Source organism: Bufo gargarizans, chromosome 9 (assembly GCF_014858855.1).
Source record: "Bufo gargarizans isolate SCDJY-AF-19 chromosome 9, ASM1485885v1, whole genome shotgun sequence".
NCBI lineage: Eukaryota > Metazoa > Chordata > Amphibia > Anura > Bufonidae > Bufo > Bufo gargarizans.
The window spans coordinates 172803611-172823966 of NC_058088.1; the positions used below are offsets into that span (position 1 = coordinate 172803611).

At 40.7% G+C, this 20356-nt stretch overlaps 1 protein-coding gene across 1 annotated transcript; it reads right to left on the reverse strand.

Annotated features, from left to right (window-relative positions):
• Window positions 1-3972: 3972 nt before the first annotated feature.
• Window positions 3973-13164, reverse strand: LOC122946722 (myosin-4-like). The gene is made up of 33 exons (XM_044306508.1): window positions 12964-13164; window positions 12729-12872; window positions 12262-12418; window positions 12149-12176; window positions 11936-12050; window positions 11688-11780; window positions 11544-11607; window positions 11360-11458; window positions 11148-11251; window positions 10918-11056; window positions 10706-10824; window positions 10470-10619; window positions 10213-10383; window positions 9816-10122; window positions 9648-9721; window positions 9436-9523; window positions 9215-9332; window positions 8896-9019; window positions 8672-8808; window positions 8323-8578; window positions 7992-8234; window positions 7732-7908; window positions 7508-7653; window positions 7325-7415; window positions 6851-7240; window positions 6646-6772; window positions 6282-6400; window positions 5976-6172; window positions 5697-5880; window positions 5442-5607; window positions 4994-5118; window positions 4789-4874; window positions 3973-4012 (listed from the first exon to the last, which is right to left on the reverse strand). The coding sequence occupies exons 1-33, from the start codon at window positions 13162-13164 to the stop codon at window positions 3973-3975; spliced, it is 4779 nt and encodes a 1592-aa protein (XP_044162443.1).
• Window positions 13165-20356: the final 7192 nt, after the last annotated feature.

The following is a 20356-nucleotide window of genomic DNA, read 5'->3' on the forward strand; positions in this document are numbered from 1 at the left end:
TCAATGACAGGGGGTGATCAGGGAGTGTATATGGGTGATCACCCCTCTGTCATTGATCATCCCCCTGTAAGGCTCCATTCAGACGTCCGCATGATTTTTACGGATCCATGGATACCAAAACACATGCGGACGTCTGAATGGAGCCCTACAGGGGGGTGATCAGGGAGTGTATATGGGTGATCACCCGCCTGTCATTGATCACCCCCTGTAAGGCTCCATTCAGACGTCCGCATGTGTTTTGCGGATCCGATCCATGTATCCATGGATCCGTAAAAATCATGCGGACGTCTGAATGGAGCCTTACAGGGGGGTGATCAATGACAGAGTGGTGATCAATGCAGGGGGTGATCAGGGAATCTATATGGGTGATCACCCGCCTGTCATTGATCACCCCCCTGTAAGGCTCCATTCAGACGTCCGTATGTGTTTTGCGGATCCGATCCATGTATCAGTGGATCCGTAAAAATCATGCGGATGTCTGAATGGAGCCTTACAGGGGGGTGATCAATGACAGAGGGTGATCAGGGAATCTATATGGGTGATCACCCGCCTGTCATTGATCACCCCCCTGTAAGGCTCCATTCAGACGTCCGTATGTGTTTTGCGGATCCGATCCATGTATCAGTGGATCCGTAAAAATCATGCGGATGTCTGAATGGAGCCTTACAGGGGGGTGATCAATGACAGAGGGGTGATCAATGACAGGGAAGTGATCAGGAAGTCTATATGCGTGATCACCCACTTGTCATTGATCACCCCCCTGTAAGGCTCCATTCAGACGTCCGTATGTGTTTTGCGGATCCGATCCATGTATCAGTGGATCCGTAAAAATCATGCGGATGTCTGAATGGAGCCTTACAGGGGGGTGATCAATGACAGAGGGGTGATCAATGACAGGGAAGTGATCAGGAAGTCTATATGCGTGATCACCCACTTGTCATTGATCACCCCCCTGTAAGGCTCCATTCAGACGTCCGTATGCGTTTTGCGGATCCGATCCATGTATCCGTGGATCCGTAAAAATCATACGGACGTCTGAACGGAGCCTGACAGGGGGGTGATCAATGACAGGGGGGTGATCAGGGAGTTTATATGGGGTGATCAGGGGTTCATAAAGGGTTAATAAGTGACGGGGGGGGGGGTGTAGTGTAGTGTAGTGTTTGGTGCGACTTTACTGACCTACCTGTGTCCTCTGGTGGTCGATCCTAACAAAAGGGACCACCAGAGGACCAGGTAGGAGGTATATTAGACGCTGTTATCAAAACAGCGTCTAATATACCTGTTAGGGGTTAAAAAATTCGGATCTCCAGCCTGCCAGCGAGCGATCGCCGCTGGCATGCTGGAGATCCACTCGCTTACCTTCCGTTCCTGTGAGCGCGCGCGCCTGTGTGCGCGCGTTCACAGGAAATCTCGGCTCTCGCGGGAGGACGCGTATATGCGTCCACCCAGAAGAGCAGGGCCGCCGGCAGGACGCAATCCTGCGTACGGCGGTCCTGTAGTGGTTAAAGGGGATGTCCCATGAAAAGTATTCTACAGTTTTCAAACCAGCACCTGGATTTGAATACTTTTATAATTGCATGTAATTAAAAATTCTGTATAGCTACTGAGTTAGTCAATAAAATGCATCTGTATAGTGCCACTTAATTCTTATTTCTTTGCCTGGCTTATTAAGAAGGCCGCACATGCTCAGTTTCATCTTTCAACTGCCTCCTGAGCTGTGATAGGCAGAGCATGGACACGCCCCCTGAGCTGTGATAGGGAGAGAACTGTAGTGGAATGGACACACCTCCTGAGATGCAGCAGAAAAGACACTCCCCTCGAGCTGTCAGTTTGATATAAATCTATCAGAGCAATTAATGTGGAGATCTCTGGATCAATGTGAGGTACAGGGCTGGTTCTAGCATTTTTAGAAATAGATTGCCATGTACTATATGATGTCTGATTTTCATTTTTCACATTATTCATGGGATAACCCCTTTAAGTCTTCAGTCCAAAGATGGAGACTTTTAGTCATCTGATTTTGATCAATCTGTCATCTTGTATGACACCTTTTTATATATCATATACTTCTGCATATTTTCCAAACATGATAACTAGAGATTTTAGTCAAGATCTATAAATGTCCACTATTTTTGAGGAAATATTTGTTCTTTAATAATGCCAAGTAGTTGGATTGGGAGCAGAGAAGGATGTCAATGGTGACAATATCTGTACAGCTCTACTGAATATGTTGGTGCTGTATGAGCATTGGGAAAGTAAAAAAAAGCTTAACTTCTGTTTTTTGTGTTTTTTTTGTTGGTCTTTTAGGCACTGCACTAAGCATTGCACAGTGTTATTAGTTTTTGCTGCAATGTCAATAATAAGATGATTTCACCAAAGTCTGTTACCAAATTAGGCACAATGTTTCCTGTTCCCTGAGAACTTGCCTCAAGCCACATAAATACCTAGTGTTGTGGTGCAGCTCAAATGTCATTATTAATTGTAATATATTGATATATATAATATTTAGTATTAACATCAGTATTCATGCTTTTCTTTGTTTTGCTTAAATCATTTTACTAAAGTGGCCAAAAATATTTCACGTGACGCATTTAACATGACTCAAGGGGAGCAGGTCACCCGTGCAGCCACCGTTTGGCTGCAGCGGTGTCAAAATGGAAGAATGTTTAGATCCTGGGAGCACAGTAGAGCAGCCGAAGTAGGGGAGAGAAGGGGCGAGAGCCAGCACTGGGAAGCAGGTAAGTATGCTTCTATTCACAGGTCACAACCTCATTTAAGCATTGTCTTGGTGTAAAAAAAACACAAATATCTAATAATAAAGCATGACAGTCTTGCAAAGTTCAAATGTAACATTTATTTAGATGGTAGATACACTGGAGGGGGGTTGACTGAGAAGTTCCCATTTTGAGATTTTCCCAATCTTTTGTAATTTATCCTCTTTACTATTCGCTTTCCTTCTGCAGGTAAATAAAAATAAAATCAAATGTTAATTGTACACAGCTCGTGAATATACTTATGTCAAATGAGGCAAGAGATAATAGAGTGATACCTTTCCACCGATGTCACGGCTTTTGGCCCTCAGCTTGTTCACTTGGGATTCAGCAATGTCTGCTCTCTCCTCAGCCTCTTCAAGCTCATGCTGAACCTTCCTGAAGCGGCTCAAGTGGGTGTTGGCCTGTTCCTCCTAATAGTAGAAGATCACGATAAATCAGAAAACATCTAACAAATTTGTAATAAAACTTTTTATTGTGGAAAAGAAAATAAACTTTACGTACAGATTCCTCAGCCTGTCTCTTGTAGGCCTTAACTTTTAGTTGCAGCTTATCAACCAGTTCTTGGAGTCTGAGAGTGTTCTTTCTGTCTTCCTCAGTCTGTAATAAGAAATAAATTATACATACTTTATATATATATATATATATATATATATATAATTATTTTTAAAATATAATCTTTATTGGAGTTTTTACATTTTCATGTCAATACAACATAAATTAGATCTAAAATATCTTAAACTCTGTTCAAGTTTTATTTTTTTACCTGGTAGGTTAGTTCCTTCACTCTCCTTTCATATTTACGAACACCTTTCACTGATTCAACTCCACGTTTCTGTTCATTGTCCAGCTCATTTTCCAGTTCACGCACCTGTGAAAAACATTATTTATAAACTATAATCATTTCTTTACATAATTAAACAAATTATCCTTATAGTGAAGTGATGAATACCCTTGATTCAAGTTTCTGGAGCTGCTTCTTGCCACCCTTCAGTGCCAGTTGTTCAGCTTCATCCAGACGATGTTGCAGGTCCTTCACTGTCTGTTCAAGATTTTTCTTCATTCTTTCCAGGTGAGCACTAGTGTCCTGCTCCTTCTTCAGTTCCTCTGCCATCAGAGCAGCCTTAAGAAAGATAAAGCAGAAATAAGTTGGAGAAACTACTCAAGAATTAACATATAATACAGGAATTCTGGAGGAGACTTACATCAGTGATGGCTTTCTTGGCTTTCTCTTCAGCATTTCTTGATTCTTGAACTGCTTCGTCTACTTCATTCTGGAGCTGAGCAATGTCACTTTCAAGCTTCTTCTTGCTGTTGATAAGGCTGGTGTTCTATTAAAGAAAATATCTGATCTTTAATATCACACCAAGTCAAGGTAATCATTTTATTATTCTGCTAGCTCCACAAGAGACATTACCTGTGAGTGGAACAGCTGAAGACGTTCACTGGAATCCAAAAGTTCCTGTTCTGCAATCTTGCGAGATCTCTCTGTCTGTTCCAGAGCAGCCCTGGACTCCTCAATTTCAGCCTGTTGCAAATTGTTTCTACGCTCAATTACAGCTACCTGTTCCTTCATATCCTCCTGTCCTCTTAGGGCATCATCCAGGTGCAGTTGAGCATCCTGTTGGAAAGGTTCAACAGTATTATCAAAGTATGTAACTATTGTGAGCTTATCACAGATGATCTGAGTATAAAATATAGTATAATTTGCATATAGACATTATATACTGTATGGTAGTCAGGTTCAAGTATAAATAATAATATAGATGTATATATTTTTTTTGCTAGGAGTACCTTCAGTTGTGCTTGCACGTTTCTGAGTTGTTTCTGTGCCTCTGCAGCTTGGCGGTTGGCATGGCTGAGTTGGATCTCAAGTTCATTTAAGTCTCCCTCCATCTTCTTCTTCAGTCTCAGAGCATCATTTCTGCTTCTGATTTCAGAGTCCAATGTGCTCTGCATGGTGTCAATAACCCTCTGGCTGTTTCTCTTCAGCTGATCAATTTCCTCATCTTTCTCTGCAATCTTCCTGTCCACTTCTGACTTAATCTGGTTGAGCTCAAGTTGGACACGCAGGATTTTGGCTTCTTCATGTTCCAAAGATCCCTTTAAAAATAAATTAAGAAAAATATATAAATATTAATAATATACTGTGTGAACATAAAATACCTTTAAAATACACAATTGAAGACACATTCTGAGGTGTAATAATGATAGAAATGTACCTCAGCTTCCTCCAGAGCAGCCTGCAGATCGCTCTTCTCCTGCTCAATCTGTTTCTTGGCTTTCTCTAACTCATTAATGGATTTTCCAGTCTCGCCAATCTGTTCAGTCAGATCTGAGATCTCCTCTAAAAAACAATAAAAAATAAATATTGTAGAAGTAGAAAAAATGTCAGAATTGCATAGTATGAATGTACAGAACCAAACACGCAACTTAAAAGCTTTGATAAACCATAGCTTATTCTATATCTGTCATATATATATATATATATATATGCATAGAGAGAGATACCAGTGGGACCCAAATGTGAGTTATAATGGAGTCCATCAAGTTTTGTCAGGGAGGGTGTTGTTTTGAAGAAATTTGTGATAGAGGTCCAAATGGACAGAACTTCATTAATTTACAGAGAACTATTTAGAAGGTTTTTAAATTGTCATTAAATTAACATACGTTGCAAGTTCTTGTTTTCACGTTTCAAGGTCTCAACTTGTTCCAGTGCCTCCTCATAAGCATTCTTCATCTTGAAGATTTCCGTGCTCAAGCTGCGGGCTTCTTTCTGAGCAGCTTCAAGCTCAGCCTGTCCCTCTTCATACTTTTGTTTCCACTCAACCAGGACCTTTAAAAATTATATTCTATAAAATCCAATCTATCTGCCTATGCATCAGCTACGTTGTAGTAGTAGCAGTGGTGAACTGGTAAATCTACCTTATCAAAGTTCCTCTGCTTCTTGTCAAGAGCAGCTGCTGCACTATTTGCTCTCTCCACATCAACCATAAGGTCCTCCACTTCAGATTGCAGCCTCTGCTTGGTCTTTTCCAAGGAGGCACATTTGGAGTTCACAGCTGTAACTTGTTCCTCAGCATCCTGCAAACGCTGAGCCAGTTTCTTCCTGTAAGCACATTGAAAATATCATACAAATGATTTTCTTGTCAAACATTTATTTGTGAAGATTGTAGTAGTCAGTTTTCTTTTCTTTTAACATACTTGGCCTCTTCCAGCTCTTCTGTACGCTGAATGGCATCAGTTTCATATTTGGTCCTCCACTGGGCAACTTCACCATTAGCTTTGGACAAAGAACGCTGGAATTCAGCCTTGGCTTCCTGTTCCTCTTCATATTGCTCACGGAGCAAGTCATTATCGTGGCGGGCAGATTGAAGAGCATGGGCAAGGGCGTTCTTAGCCTATATGGACCCAGACATTTACTTGTTATAGCATTTTTACAAAATTTTACTTGTAAACTTTATGTATAAATATTTTTTATCTATAAACTTTATGTATAAATCAGTATACCTTTGTTTCCTCCTCAAGTTGTCTCTTAAGTTCCTCCACCTGCTGGGTGAATCCCTGCTTTCCTCTGCTCAGCTGAGAAATTAGAGCTTCCTTCTCCTCCAGTTGGCGAGATAGTTCACCTAAAATTAACAAAAGTGACAAAAATTACTATTATTAGATTTTGTCCTTGTTGTTATCACGTGACCAGTAGAGAATGGAATGTGTATTCACTTTTTCTGTTAGTTCTTTAGTAAATAATAGTTATATGCAGTACATTTTATTTATTATTTTGTTAGACATTATATCATCCTTAAGTAACTGTTAAAATCTGAATGAAGTGTTATTGGTCAAATTAGATTTTTAGAATACTATTGTAATAATTTACCATTTTCTGTCTGGAAACGCGCTCTTTGAGCTGTGAGGTCATTAATCACACGTTGATGCTCATCATCCTTAGTCTTCACTTCACTGAGTTGGTCCTCAACTACACGGTTGATCTTCTCAAGGTTGGCCTTAAAAAAAAAAAATATTAATTAGATTTTTGTTTTGCAACATAAGGACAATATAAAGCATCTAGGGTATGGCATTACCTTAGATTTAGAGACGCTTTCCAGGTTGCTGGCAAGATCATCAACTTCCATCTTCAGTTCACTCTTTTCTTTCTCTAGTTTCTGCTTCACACGCTGCAGGTTGTCATTCTGTTCACCAAGTTCAGCAACACTGTCGGCATGCTTCTTGCGCAGGGCAGCAGCTGTAGCTTCGTGTTGAAGGGTGGCTTCTTCCAGATCACGTCTCAGTTTCTGGAACTCAGCTTCACGCTTCTTATTCAACTCAATCTGGGCAGATGTAGCACCCCCAGCTTCTTCAAGTCTTTCACTGATCTCTTCAAGTTCTCTAGAAAGATCAGCTCTCTGCTTTTCAACTCTTGCACGAGCTGCACGTTCAGCTTCAATTTCTTCCTCAAGTTCTTCAATGCGAGCCTAGAAAGCAGCAGTTGATAATTACATTCAATAAAATCTTTGATTTATGACACTTTGACATGATCTTGTCTCTCAGGGCTTTACCTGCAGTTCCTTGATCTTCTTCTGCAGTTGTGATGACAGGGATTGCTCATCCTCTATCTTTCCTTGCAGCTGGCTAATTTCAAAGTCTTTCCTATGAAGTGGAAACAATGTGCATTATAAATTTCAGGTGTATGTGAAGATTTTTGTTTATAAGTACTGTATATTATTATTTTTAAAACATACTTTTTAAGTTTTTCCTCAGTTTGTTGTTTAGCATTTTCAAGGTCCATAACTGTTTCCTGAGACAGTTTCAGGTCACCTTCAAGCTTTCTTTTAGCTCTTTCAAAGTCAAGACGGAGTTTCTTCTCTTGTTCAAGAGAACCTTCCAGCTGCAGGAATAGAAAATATATCACTTCAATCTCATGATGACAGATTTATCCAACTTGTGGAATGGTACAATTACTTACATCATCTACTTGTTGTTCCAGCTTTGTCTTGGCTTTAGTCAAAGAGCTGACTTTGTCTTCCTCAGCCTGAAGGTCATCAAGAGTTTGTTGGTGAGCTTCTTGGAGAGCCTTCTTCTCCTTGGTGACTTTGGAGATATTTTCATCAAGAGCTGCCAGTTCTTCTGTAAGGTTTTTAACCTGAAATTAACAAATATTTATGAGCATGAAGACATATTATGTGGTATATTAGAACGCAGGTGTGTTCTTATTGTTGATTGGACCTTGTTTTCTGTGGCATGTTTTTCCTTTTCAACTTTAGCCAGAGTAAGTTCCAAGTCATCAATGTCTTTCTTCAACTCAGAGCACTCATCCTCCAGTTTCCTCTTTTTGGCAGTCAGCTCAGCATTGCTTTCTTCTTCATCTTCAAGTCTTTCATTGAGCTCCTTAATCTTTGACTCCAACTGGATCTTATTCTTGATGAGGCCTTCACATCTTTCCTCAGAATCAGCAAGAGTCTCTGACTCCTACAGACATTTTCAAAAATGCATATTTTTATGTGTGTAAATTGCAGCCAACAAATAAGGCTATTTAAATATATGCAAATATATTTACCGATTGGACTTGGAGAACCAAGTCATTCTTTTCTTGGACAAGGACAACCAGTTTTTCTTCTAGCTCCTTCCTTCTGGCTTCTGCCTTTGTCAGAGCTTCTTTTGTCTTCTCAAACTCTTCCTTCATGTTTGCCATCTCCTTTTCTGTCTCGGCACTCTTCAGAAGAGGCTTAATCTTGAAGTAGAGCTTCATCCATGGCCAGTGTTTGACATTCATGAAGGATCTGACATTGTACTGAATTGTAAATAAGGCCTCCCTGTTTGAAGAAATAAATTTAGTATTTGGTTTTACTAGCACACAAATATTACATTTCTAATTGGAAAAAATTACAGCATGATTGAAAAAATACCTCCTGTCCATCATCTTCTTAAACTCAACTCTCATCAGGAAACCTCTGCAAAGAGCTTGAGTGCGAGTAATCAGTTGTGCCAACTTTTCATCTCTCATCTCTTCCAGGGTACCCAGGAGACCAGCTTTGAAGAACACCTTGAGGCATTAAAAAATAAAGACGTAGGTTTAAAGAAATACAAAGGCCATATTTAGCAAGATGTCTGTTAGCTTTTAACTGTATACCTTAGTGTGTCCAAATTTGTATTGAGTGTGATCAACATCAATTGAGCCCAAGAGTTTCTCAGCTGCCTTCTTGCTGTCAATAAACTGCCCGTCAGGAATTGCACTGGCATTCAGTACCTTGTAACTAACAAATAAAAGAAGAGGAAAAAACTGGTTAATCTTAATTGTTTCAGTAGTTTCAATTGATAAGTGAAATATTAGAATACAGATATGTCATTTTTTGTCTAGCCATTTTTTACGACAGAACTAAAATATAAGGTAAACTAAATTGTTGAAGTATGCGGATAAAGCCATTTTGGCTTAAGAATATAAAAATTACCGTTGTTTGAAGTCAGCATAAAGGATTCTGCTTGGGAATCCCTTTCTGCAAATTCTAATACCTTCCAATACACCGTTACATCTCAGCTGGTGGATGAGCAAGTGGTTATCCATGATACCTGAAAGAATACAATCCATTTGATTTTACCAGTGATAGGACAGTGACTGTAAATTTTAACATTCTTTATTTAAACTACTGAATAGAAATGTATAAATCAATACCCGGAGTCTTGGTCTCGTTAGGGATCAGACAACGCACAAAGTGAGGATGGGTGCTTCTCAAGTTGGTCATCAGCTTGTTCAAGTTTTCCTGTAGGAACAGAAAATATGCAATTAAATGTAAAAGTCTGATCAGCATCCTATATTATAGAAAATTACGGACTCTTGAAATTACATATAGATTCAATATTGGAGCAATAATGAGTTATACAAACCCTGAAGAGAGCAGACACAGTCTGGAAGGAGGATCCCTTCTTCTTCTTGCCACCTTTGCCACCACTGCCTGCATCTGCAAAATTAAAGTAAATCAAATTATGAAGGATCATCTTTTTCATGTCAGGTAAGATGAAGGGCATAGTAATGGATAAGAATAAGAAACTTACCATCAGGGTTATTGTAGCTGGAATACAAGAAAGACAGCAGTTTGACAGAAGACTTCTGGTACAGTTGAAGGACTGATTCGTTCAGTGGATCCTTATTCTTATCAAGCCAGCCACTGATGTTGTAATCCACAGTACCAGCATAATGCACCAGAGAGAAATGAGCTTCAGCCTTTCCTTTGCCAGGCTTGGGTTTCTCAAAGTTCTTGCACTTGCCAAGATGCTGTTCATAAAGCTTATTCTTGAAGGATGTGTCAGTGGCCTTGGGAAACATGCACTCCTCTTCAAGGATGGAGAAAATGCCCATGGGCTGAAAGCAAATACAACAAAGTTGTTAAGTTCTTGAATATCATGTAGATGTCTAATAAAGACCAATTAAACTCAATTGATTTCAGCTTACCTTCTCAATGAGCTCAATGCAGGCAGCCAAGTCCATACCAAAGTCAATGAACTCCCAGTCAATGCCTTCCTTCTTGTATTCCTCCTGTTCCAGGACGAACATGTGGTGGTTGAAGAACTGCTGTAGCTTCTCATTAGTGAAGTTAATGCAAAGCTGCTCCAAGGTGTTGAACTGGAATTGATAAAAAAAATGACATGAGAAAATACAATATGGATTGCTCAGGGGAACCATAAGTCTAAAAAAGGTTAAAAACTTACATCAAAGATCTCAAAACCAGCAATATCCAGCACACCGATGAAGAATTGTCTGGGCTGCTTGGTGTCCAGCTGTTGATTGATACGAGTGACCATCCACAAGAACAGTTTCTCATAGACGGACTTGCTGAGGGCACCGACAGAGTTGTATACCTGAAGTGGAGAGTACAACATTGTTGACAACAAGTGGTTTATTAAACTGGTCCAATTCTTTCTTACATTGTTTCTTCTGAATATACCTGTTGCACGGTCTGTCCCTTGGTGACAAATTCATTACCGACTTTTACTCTTGGGTAGCACAAACCCTTTAACAAGTCAGCAGAGTTCAAGCCCATCAAGTATCCAACTTTGTCAGCAACTGCATGTACAAGATATCGCACCGTGTGATAAGTGGATGATAAAAGAGAACAATTCACTGTTGCCTTATTGCATAGTGAAAACATGTGCTAACCTTCACTGCCATCTGGCTCAGCCTGTTCCTCCCTCTGCTTCTGCTTGAATTTCATGTTACCACTGTGCATGATAGCACCAGTCATTTTGTAGATGCCATTCTTCTCTTCTTGAGTGAATCCCAGGATGTCAATAGCGGTCTGTTAGAAAAATAATACAGTACAAGAACGTCTGTTACTAACTTTACCAGATGAAAAGCAATAACATATTCTTAAAGTCCCACACACTTACATCTGTGGCTATCAACTCCTCCTCATCATCAATACTCTTCACAGCGATTTCACCCTGGCTGATCCAATGATAATCATATGGGTTGGTGGTAAGAAGATTCATCTCTAAGTACAGTGAGAATATAATCCAGTTAGTGATCTGTGCATTACATAAATCTGGGGTCTACACTGTTCTGCGATCACTTTCATTCTTTTTCAAAAGTCTAAACTTACCGACAAGCTCTGGTTTCTTGTTTGTCAAGATCTGGTAGAAGATGTGGTAGCATCTCTCAGCTGAAAGCTGGAATGTTACTCTTGACTTTTCCAGCAGATCTGTAGTTGTATATAGAAAGGGACACTGAATCACTTGTCATAAGACACGATAACAGAGATATACAGTAAGGGATTCAGTTCTTACATGTTTCAATATCAGCAGAAGACAATTTTCCAGTGGTTCCAAAATGGATTCTGATAAATTTACCCTAAACGAGAGATAGGTCATATAATGAATTTGTTTTTATACAAATTTATCAGTTATGTGGAATTGCACATTAATACTTACAAAACGGGAGGAGTTATCATTTCTCACGGTCTTGGCATTACCGAAGGCTTCCAGCAGAGGGTTAGCTTGGATAATTTGATCCTCCAGAGTTCCCTTAAGGGGTGTAAAAATACTTTGATTTAGTTTCTTTATCTTTTTTTCAACATTGTGGATAGTGAATGTCACATAACTCATTGTGAGCGTTACTGTTCTGATTTGTTTTTTTTCGGCATAAGGACCAAGAGTAGATGCTTTAATGTACTATTTACCTTCAATTGGTTGGTAGGTTCCTTCTTCTTTCCAGAGTCTCCAACAGCTGCAATTGATGCAAAGTACTGGATGACACGCTTGGTGTTTACAGTCTTTCCAGCACCAGATTCTCCACTGGAGATAAAGGGGAGATATAATGAATTATAAAATGTTAAATAGACAGAACTGAAAAATGTTGCATATCTGGAAAACATGTAGTTGACATTACTTACGTAATCAGGACAGACTGATTTTCACGATCTGCCAAAATAAAGATGAACAGGTTATATATATTACCAAATATTCTGTGGAATAATGTTTTTAGACTTTTTATATAATTGTGTACCTGTTAACATAAACTGATAGGCATTATCAGAGATGGAGAAGATGTGTGGTGGGGCTTCCATACGCTTCTTGCCTCTGTAGCCAGTTACGACCGCTTCATTGTATACTGGTAGCCACTTGTAAGGGTTGACAGTAGCGCAGAAAAGCCCGGAGTAGGTCTGTAATACATTAATACAGCATCGTACTACATTGTGTAACTGAACAGTTGACTTTATTTTCTAATAACCGAAGGTTATCACTCTGGTCAACCAGTCCTTCAGAAAGTTAGTGTTTGTCTCCTCTGTCATTTGTGCTCTCTTAGGTTCCTCCGGGAATCTTTTATCCATTTACCCTTATCAAAATTATGATGTTAAATAATACAGTCCTATATATTTTTTATTTTTTTTTAATCTAGTTTAGAGTGTCTACCAGACAGATAATGCTCACTGGATTGTCAGGCTTTCAAACTGTATGGTAGTTTGAACTTACGTAGATCATCCAGGCTGCATAACGCTCTTTGAGGTTATAAAGCACAGAAGCCTCATTCAGGTGAGTCAACATGGCCATGTCTTCAATTTTGTCAAACTTGGGAGGATTTTGAGGGTAAACTTGGCCATCTTTTACTGTTACAGTCTGAAAAGAAGACAGTATGTTTAGTGATGCTCTAGAAAAATGTTTAATATGACATATGATTAATAAGGGTCACATATATTGTAATAATTACCCTCCCATCGTCAGTCTTCACGGTGACTTTTCCATCTTCCCGAGCAGTGATTAAACCTTTCACATAGAGTTCCTTTGCATCATCTACAAAGCAGGTGTTCTTGGCATCAAAGGGTTTGTTCTGGGCCTCCAGTCTCTCTTTCTCTGGCTTACGGAGGTACTGGGCGGCCTCGCCGAAGCAGGCCATTTCACCGTCACCCATGGTTGCTGGTTTCTGCAAAAGATAAATTATTTAAAAAAAAAAAATCCGTGTTTTATATTCACTTATTTACAACCATGAGGATCTTTATTTTACAATGTTGGTCGGTTAGCGAATCTCTTACTCATTAAAGAGTACGGTATTTAGATTATGAAATGTTTTTTTGCTGCCACAGACTGTTCACCTGTGTAGGCATACATACTGCCATATTGGGTCTTGTCAGTGTGTGGCAGTACTCATGCTTTGCCATTTAGGGAAACTACATACTCTCTTATATATGGTAAGATTCTAATTATGGTAAATATTTTCTGTATGTAAGATCTTCTAAAAGAAAAGCGCTGTCTATATTAATTGAAGTTAGGGGGAGTTCACACAAAAATAAAAAACAGGATCCTGTTGCACATTTGGCATCCGTTTGAGTCAGTTCCATCAGGGATCGGCTTTTTTAGACTGAAAAAAAAGAGTACTGCATGCAAACCTTTTGTTTCCATCTAAAAAAACGGATCTCAGAGGGAAATGGCACAAACAGATGCAAAATGTGCAACAGATGCCAAAAAATGGATCCTGTGCATAACTGACACAAACAGAACTCTTCCTTACACTTACGATGTCTACGCATAATATCCTGGACTCCATACTAGCATACATACGCAGAGCTTTTAAGAATTCTTGGCAGTGACTCACATCAGAGGAATTTGTTATACTTACAGTTCATGAGTGGAGAAACCCTTTTACACCTTAAATTGTTTATGGATGGTTTGAGTTTGGTTGGATGCACGGTCATTAACTGATATGGGTAGCTTAACTGAGTATATTTTAAAGTATCACTAAGTTTTCATCCGAGTACAGATCTTTTATTGGTTGCAGACTGTTCTGCAGTACTTACTCAGGATATGTCATCAATATGTGACTGACTGGGGTCCAACACCCAGCACCCTCGCCGATCAGTTATTTGAAGAGGAGGCGGCGGCCCTCTATACAAACGCTACTTCCTCTTCATTACACTACGCGTCACCTCCCTTGCAGCGGTGGAGCAGTGTAAATGTGAATGGAGCGAGTACTGGTAATTATACTGCACTGGTGAGACTTCCGAGATGATGAGCAGTGTTATAAAGAATAAGTGGTGCTCGCATGGAGTGCCACCTCCTCTTCAAACAGCTGATGGGCAGGAGTCCCGGGTGTCGGACCCCCCGCCGATCAGATATTGATGACCTATCCTGAGGATAGTTCAGCTATATAAACTGCCTGCACAACCACTTTAATTCATATATTAACAAAGTCCAGCCATACCATTAGTTGTTGGCCAAACACTTGTTGAGCCGACAGCTATATCTACTGCTGAACATGCATATGTCTTGAACAGGAAGAAAAGACTCCTCCAGAGGAGTCTGACAGCATCTTATCTTGACAAGGTCAAAGGATCAGACAGTTGAAGTCTAGCTGCATTGGCACGTTCACACTATTTATTTTTGTTCTTCTGCTCCGTTATAAAAACCGAAAAACAAAAATAACGGAAGTGTCAGATTCGACAAACAACACGACAGGAACGGAGCCTAATAGATTCCATTGACTATAATGGGATACATTAGGTTTCTGTCCAGGAGAACTTTTCCCTCCACCATTTTTTTTACAAACTCTGTGACGGCAGATGTCAATGTATCCTTACATGGCTGTCAGACTTGACCAATTATTAATTAAGGTGTATGCTATATTTAAGGTTATATTTATTTTATAAGTAAGGTGTATGCTATATACGCTTTATTCTTTTAACATATAAGCATACATACGAAAACAAAGCCTGAAGAAACAGAGTGACTCACCTTTTATTGGCAGGCGATGGAAAAAATAAAGTTTGGTGATCCCCCTCTAGAGGAAAGAAATAAGCAGCAAAGATTATGAGTAGATTTCATTATATAGAAAAATACTGAATACAAAGATCATAAAAATATAATAATCACTTAAATTGAAACCAATATTAGTTTTCTAGCCCAATGTCTATGAGGACCTAGTAGTTCAGTATGAAATAACATATACAATCCCAGTAACTCTCTATTTCCCATGGCTTGCCTATACAGAAGTAGGTAGATTATTTTTTTTTGTTAATGATTTTGCTGTATATATCCAAACTGACCCAGGAGATAGCACTTACCACCAACTCTAGTGTGACAAAGTGAGGACCTTCCAGCCTACTTATATAGAGCAGCCCCTGCCTACTCAGCTGTCTACTGAAAAGGAAGCGTCTTCAGATTTCCTTAGGTGTGCAACAAGCCCAAACAGTCAATCCATTAGAAGTAAAAATAACTGGCATAATGTAACAGGAGGTCAAGATACTCTGCAACTGCTGCCTTCTATAGCATATATCCTATATCTTTCACATCTTGGTTCAGGCAAAATATAGATAAATGTCATCCCAAACTTTAATTGTGTAACACAGGGGCTTAGGAGAAAGTATGTCTATCGTCACAGTAATTACAACTGCACTGAATTGTAGTTAACGATGCATGTGTTCTGTAAGTTGTGCTTTCTATTTTTCAAGAGTGTTATTTGTGTATGTGCACGTTGGAACCATAAAAATGTGTCCCGATGGGAAAGCGTTGGTGCTACTCAGTATGTTGGTGTAAATTATTGGAAATAAATTATACACAAAGAGCGATTCCACAAAAAAAACCTGTGAAGGTATTTCGATTCTGAAAGGAATTGTCGTAAGAGGACAGTCCTTGTCTGTATGCATATGGATAACATCAGGGGGAGTCTCTGTTTCAGAGCATAGGACTTCTATTAGGGTTTATGAACAATAACTTTTAAAGGTGTTGTCTCACTTCCGTAAATTACATTTATCATATAGAGAAAGTTACTAATGTACTGCCCTAGTACCTTTTCCTGCTGGTAGCCTTCACGCTATACAGATACATTTTATTGGATATCTCAGTGGCTATGCTAAATTTTTAATTAAACACTGCAAACCTTTGGTGCACTACAATGGTAAATGCAATTGACAATATATGGCTAAACCCTCACTCTGATATTAAAAATGAGACTTTCGCCAATATATTCTTATATCAAGAACATACCAGAGCCCGCGCACCTCGTCAAGGTCTCTCTTAGTGGCACGGGACCATAATCAATCACATCCACACATTTAGCTATCCTGTGTAGGATGTTCTTGTGGCACATGTGGTCCGTTGCAGGCATCCTCCATTGTATGCATTTTTGCTGGGGATTGCTGTTAGCAACGGATCACATATGCAGGATCTGCGGAAATGTGGCTGCACATTTGAACAATAACGGAAATGTGGCTCCGTCGCCCCACGGAATGTTATCACTGTAGTGGCTGTGTGGCTTGTCCACATATCACCCAGGGACGCTCCTTTAGTAGCAATGTCACAAACAAAGAATACCAGATTAGACACTTTTTAAACTGCCGTACCAAAGGGGTGGTCTACAAGGCAAATTGTGACTGTGGCCTGGAATACATAGGCAAAACTACCAGTAAACTGCGGCGACGGGTGGGGGAACACCTCGGTGACATAAGAAATAAAAGAGAGACACCGCTGGCGAAACACATTAACAGTGTACACAATGGTGACTTCTCCAGTCTTAAATTTATAGGGATTGAGGTAGCCCCACAACCAGGACGAGGAGGAGATTGGGACAGGAGGGTTCTTCAGAGAGAAACGTGGTGGATTTTTCAGCTTAAGACGGTGCACCCAATGGGGCTCAATGAGCAATTGTCCTTCAGTTGCTACATTGATCCTTGACCAGGTATTGTTAGCCACCTCCCCTCCTGTCCCAATACTCCATAAGGCAACCAGTGTCTCGCATCTTGTTGATTCGGATGCGACTCACTGTTGTGTCATCTATGAACTAGATAATTACCTATTTTTAGGTTTCCGGTTATGATAGCTGTTGGAAGAAAGACGTTTTGTAGATAATTGTTGCTATGCCAGAGATTATAAGAAATCGGCCTTAAAAACTCTGTAATACTTCCCTGAGGATCGCTAACCTGGCAAATCCCCAGGGTATGAGCATTATTGGAGCGCTGTATTGGGTTGACTAGCATTGCCCAGTAGTTTAACCCAGTGCTTCTGTGACGTCAGTATGTTGGAGCGGTTGCCAGGTAATAAGCGTGTGTTTGCATCTAGAGCGCTTCCTGGAATCGTTGGATCACGTGACCGCGAGAGGAGCACATGACTTAACGTGATCGGGAAGGGGCGTGGATGAGGCAGAGGAGCGCGGCTTTTTAAACGAGCCTCCAGTGTATTCATACCGCTGCTGCCACACGCAGGACGCCATGGAAGACACCCGCATCATCCTTCTGTGTACAATGTCCACCTAACATTGAACAGATAAGTATAGTAAATAGTGACTCTGTGACTTTGAATTGTTGCTGCAAAGCACTTGGGCACACCTCATTGAATAGTTGGAAACATTTATTGGCCAAATCTCACCATAATGACTGATTCAATGTTTGGGAGTGAACATTATATGGATTTTGAGCATTGAATAATAACGGATCTGGGTTGATTATATCACATCACCCGCACAGCCAAAGGCTGTCCAGGCATGCTGGGAGTTGTAGTTTTGCAACAGCTGGAGGCACACTAGTTGGAAAACACTGCTCTAGGGTTTGAAAGTGAGAGGGGGATATAGATAGATTTAGGGACACCTAGGGCTAGCGACCCAGCATTGTGTCCTTCTGTCTGGATTTTTCTTCTCACTCTATCATTATCACTATCCCTATATCAGGTCCCTTCCCTACTTTGTGATTATACTGCAGTTTAGTATACACATGTAGTATCCTAGTTGTATTCAATGCAACATTTTTTAACTTCAAGGGCCTATTATTTTATTTGAGACTATTAAATGTTAAGTTTTATTAAGCTACCCAGTATCTTACTAGTGGTTCACAGCTAACTATAGTTTCTAAAATGAATGTCGTAGAAGACTTCCTGTGGTCCTTTTTTTTCAGATTGAACATTTTAAAGCATTTCTGTTTCTCATGGGATCATTGTCACTTTGGTGCCAGATCCTTTAACTAGTTAGTTAGTTATGTTTTTGTATAGTTTAGACAATTTGCATCAGTCCTGTATACCTGATACTTGTGGTCCTGCTTTACTCTTGACTTATTTGCAGGTGTGCGGGTCTGTTCTCTGTATGCATTGATGACTAAAACTCATAAATGAAGATATAATTAAAAAGAAAATAGCGCGACTTCCGGTTCCGGCGCTGGGATGCGAGCAGCGGAGTGAAGGAGCTCCGACTCTCGCCCGCTTACATACAGTCGTTATTTCCCCTACAGTGAACGGTGGGGATAGCTACTGAGTGACCGGAACCCCAGACCTACCGCGATATACAATTCATGGATCAATATCTCCTACGTAGCGGTAGTCAGAGCCTCACAGGAGTAGCGCAGGGAAAGATGGCGGATGCGCGCCTTCCCTCACCAGAGCCAGTGCTGGAGACGCAGGAAAGGGGTGAGTCATTGGTGCTGCCTTCGGTGCCTCCCGCTCCCCCTAGCATCGATTATAAATCTCTTGCCATTGAAGTGGCCACCCAGCTGGCTCCGGATATTAGAGAGACCCTGGCTAAAACGCTGTCGGCCTCACTACAGCAAATACAAGAGGCCATTGCACAGCATGATGCGAAAATAGTGGAGCTGGAGCAAAGAACGCTATCTCTGGAGGCAGATAATGCCAAGTGTACCCATAAAATAAATGAACTGGCTATACAAAATGATATATTGTGGGACCGGGTGGAGGATCTGTTAAACCGGTCGAGGCGAAATAATCTATGCCTCTTGGGCCTCCCTGAATCTGTTAAACCGCAGGCATTGAAAGGACTGTGTGAACTAGACCTCCCGCGGGCATTGGGACTTGAAGGGTGCCATAAGGTGGAGCGGGCCCACACGATTGGACCCATGCCCGAGCCTCGGGATGCGCAGAGGCCAGGCCATGTGATAATGAAATTCCTGGCCTAGGGGAATAAAGAGGGCATCCTTAGAGCATTCAGAACCAGGAAGGGTCCGCTAAAGCTCCTAGGCTATGCCGTCTTACTATTTGCTGATTATTCATCGGCGGTGGCGAAGAAAAGGAGGGAGTTCCGCCATGTTTGTTCTATACTACATAAGAGGCAAATTAAATTTCAGCTTCTGTACCCAGCCAAACTTCGGGTCACTCACTCAGATGACGGAGGGTCTAATGGTACTATTAGATGATTTTGTTAGGAGTTTCTGTACTTATCCGTATGCGGTTCAATTGTTATGGTTGTTTTTCATCTCCTGGTGGGGGTTCTGGGTATCTCAGTTATACAGTTACAACCCAGAAAGGTGGGCGAGAATTGAAGTTAGTTGCTGCTCTAACTTCAGGGGAAAGTATTCTGAGCAGGTAGGGCGGGAAGGGTTATTCTTGTGGTAAGAAATTCTCTTACCAGGATTTTTACCTCTCTGATTGTACCGAGATTCTCAAGTTACTAGTGGGTGTGTGATAAGAAACACAGTATGAAAATAGTTTCATGGAATGTCAAGGGCCTGAGATCACCCCATAAAAGAGGGATGGTCCTTAGGCATCTCAAAAAGCTCAAACCTGATGTTGCTCTCCTGCAGGAAACCCACCTGGGGGAGAACGATTTTGCTAGAATGAAGAAGATGTGGGTGGGTTCAGTAGTAGGGTCTCCGGCGAACAACAGGAAGGCGGGAGTTCTGATTTTGATAGATAGGCAACTGAATTGTAATATTGTCCAGCAATCTATAGATACACAGGGCAGATGGGCACGGGTTCTTTTGCAGATCCGAGATATGCAGTACAGCCTTTATAACATATATGGTCCTAACTCAAACAATGGTCTTTTTTTCAGGGACCTGGAGAAATCTTTGCTAGGTGACACGTGTGTAAACAAGATTATTGGAGGTGACTTCAATTCTGTGGTAAAAGGGGTGGAGGATCGGAGACGGGTAGGTGACAGAGTGGGGGGTGACGGACCTCAGGACAAAGCTCTGTTACCATTGATTAAAGGTGTGGGACTGATAGACCCATGGAGACAACTTCACCCTGATGATCGGAGCTTCATGTTTTATTCGACCCCGCAATCCTCATGGTCTAGAATAGACTATATATTTCTGCCTCACTTCCTGATGCACAAGGTGAAATTGGGGACATTGTCATCTTTGACCATGCACCGGTTTCTCTGATTTTAATGG

Coding starts and splice junctions, on each gene's coding strand:
- LOC122946722 (XM_044306508.1), bottom strand. CDS start 13,164: ATGGGTGACGGTGAAATGGCCTGCTTCGGCGAGGCCGCCCAGTACCTC. Junction 12,873..12,963: donor TGAAGACTGACGATGGGAGG/GTAATTATTACA, acceptor TCTTCTTTTCAG/ACTGTAACAGTAAAAGATGG. Junction 9,020..9,214: donor TATGCTGACTTCAAACAACG/GTAATTTTTATA, acceptor TTTATTTGTTAG/TTACAAGGTACTGAATGCCA.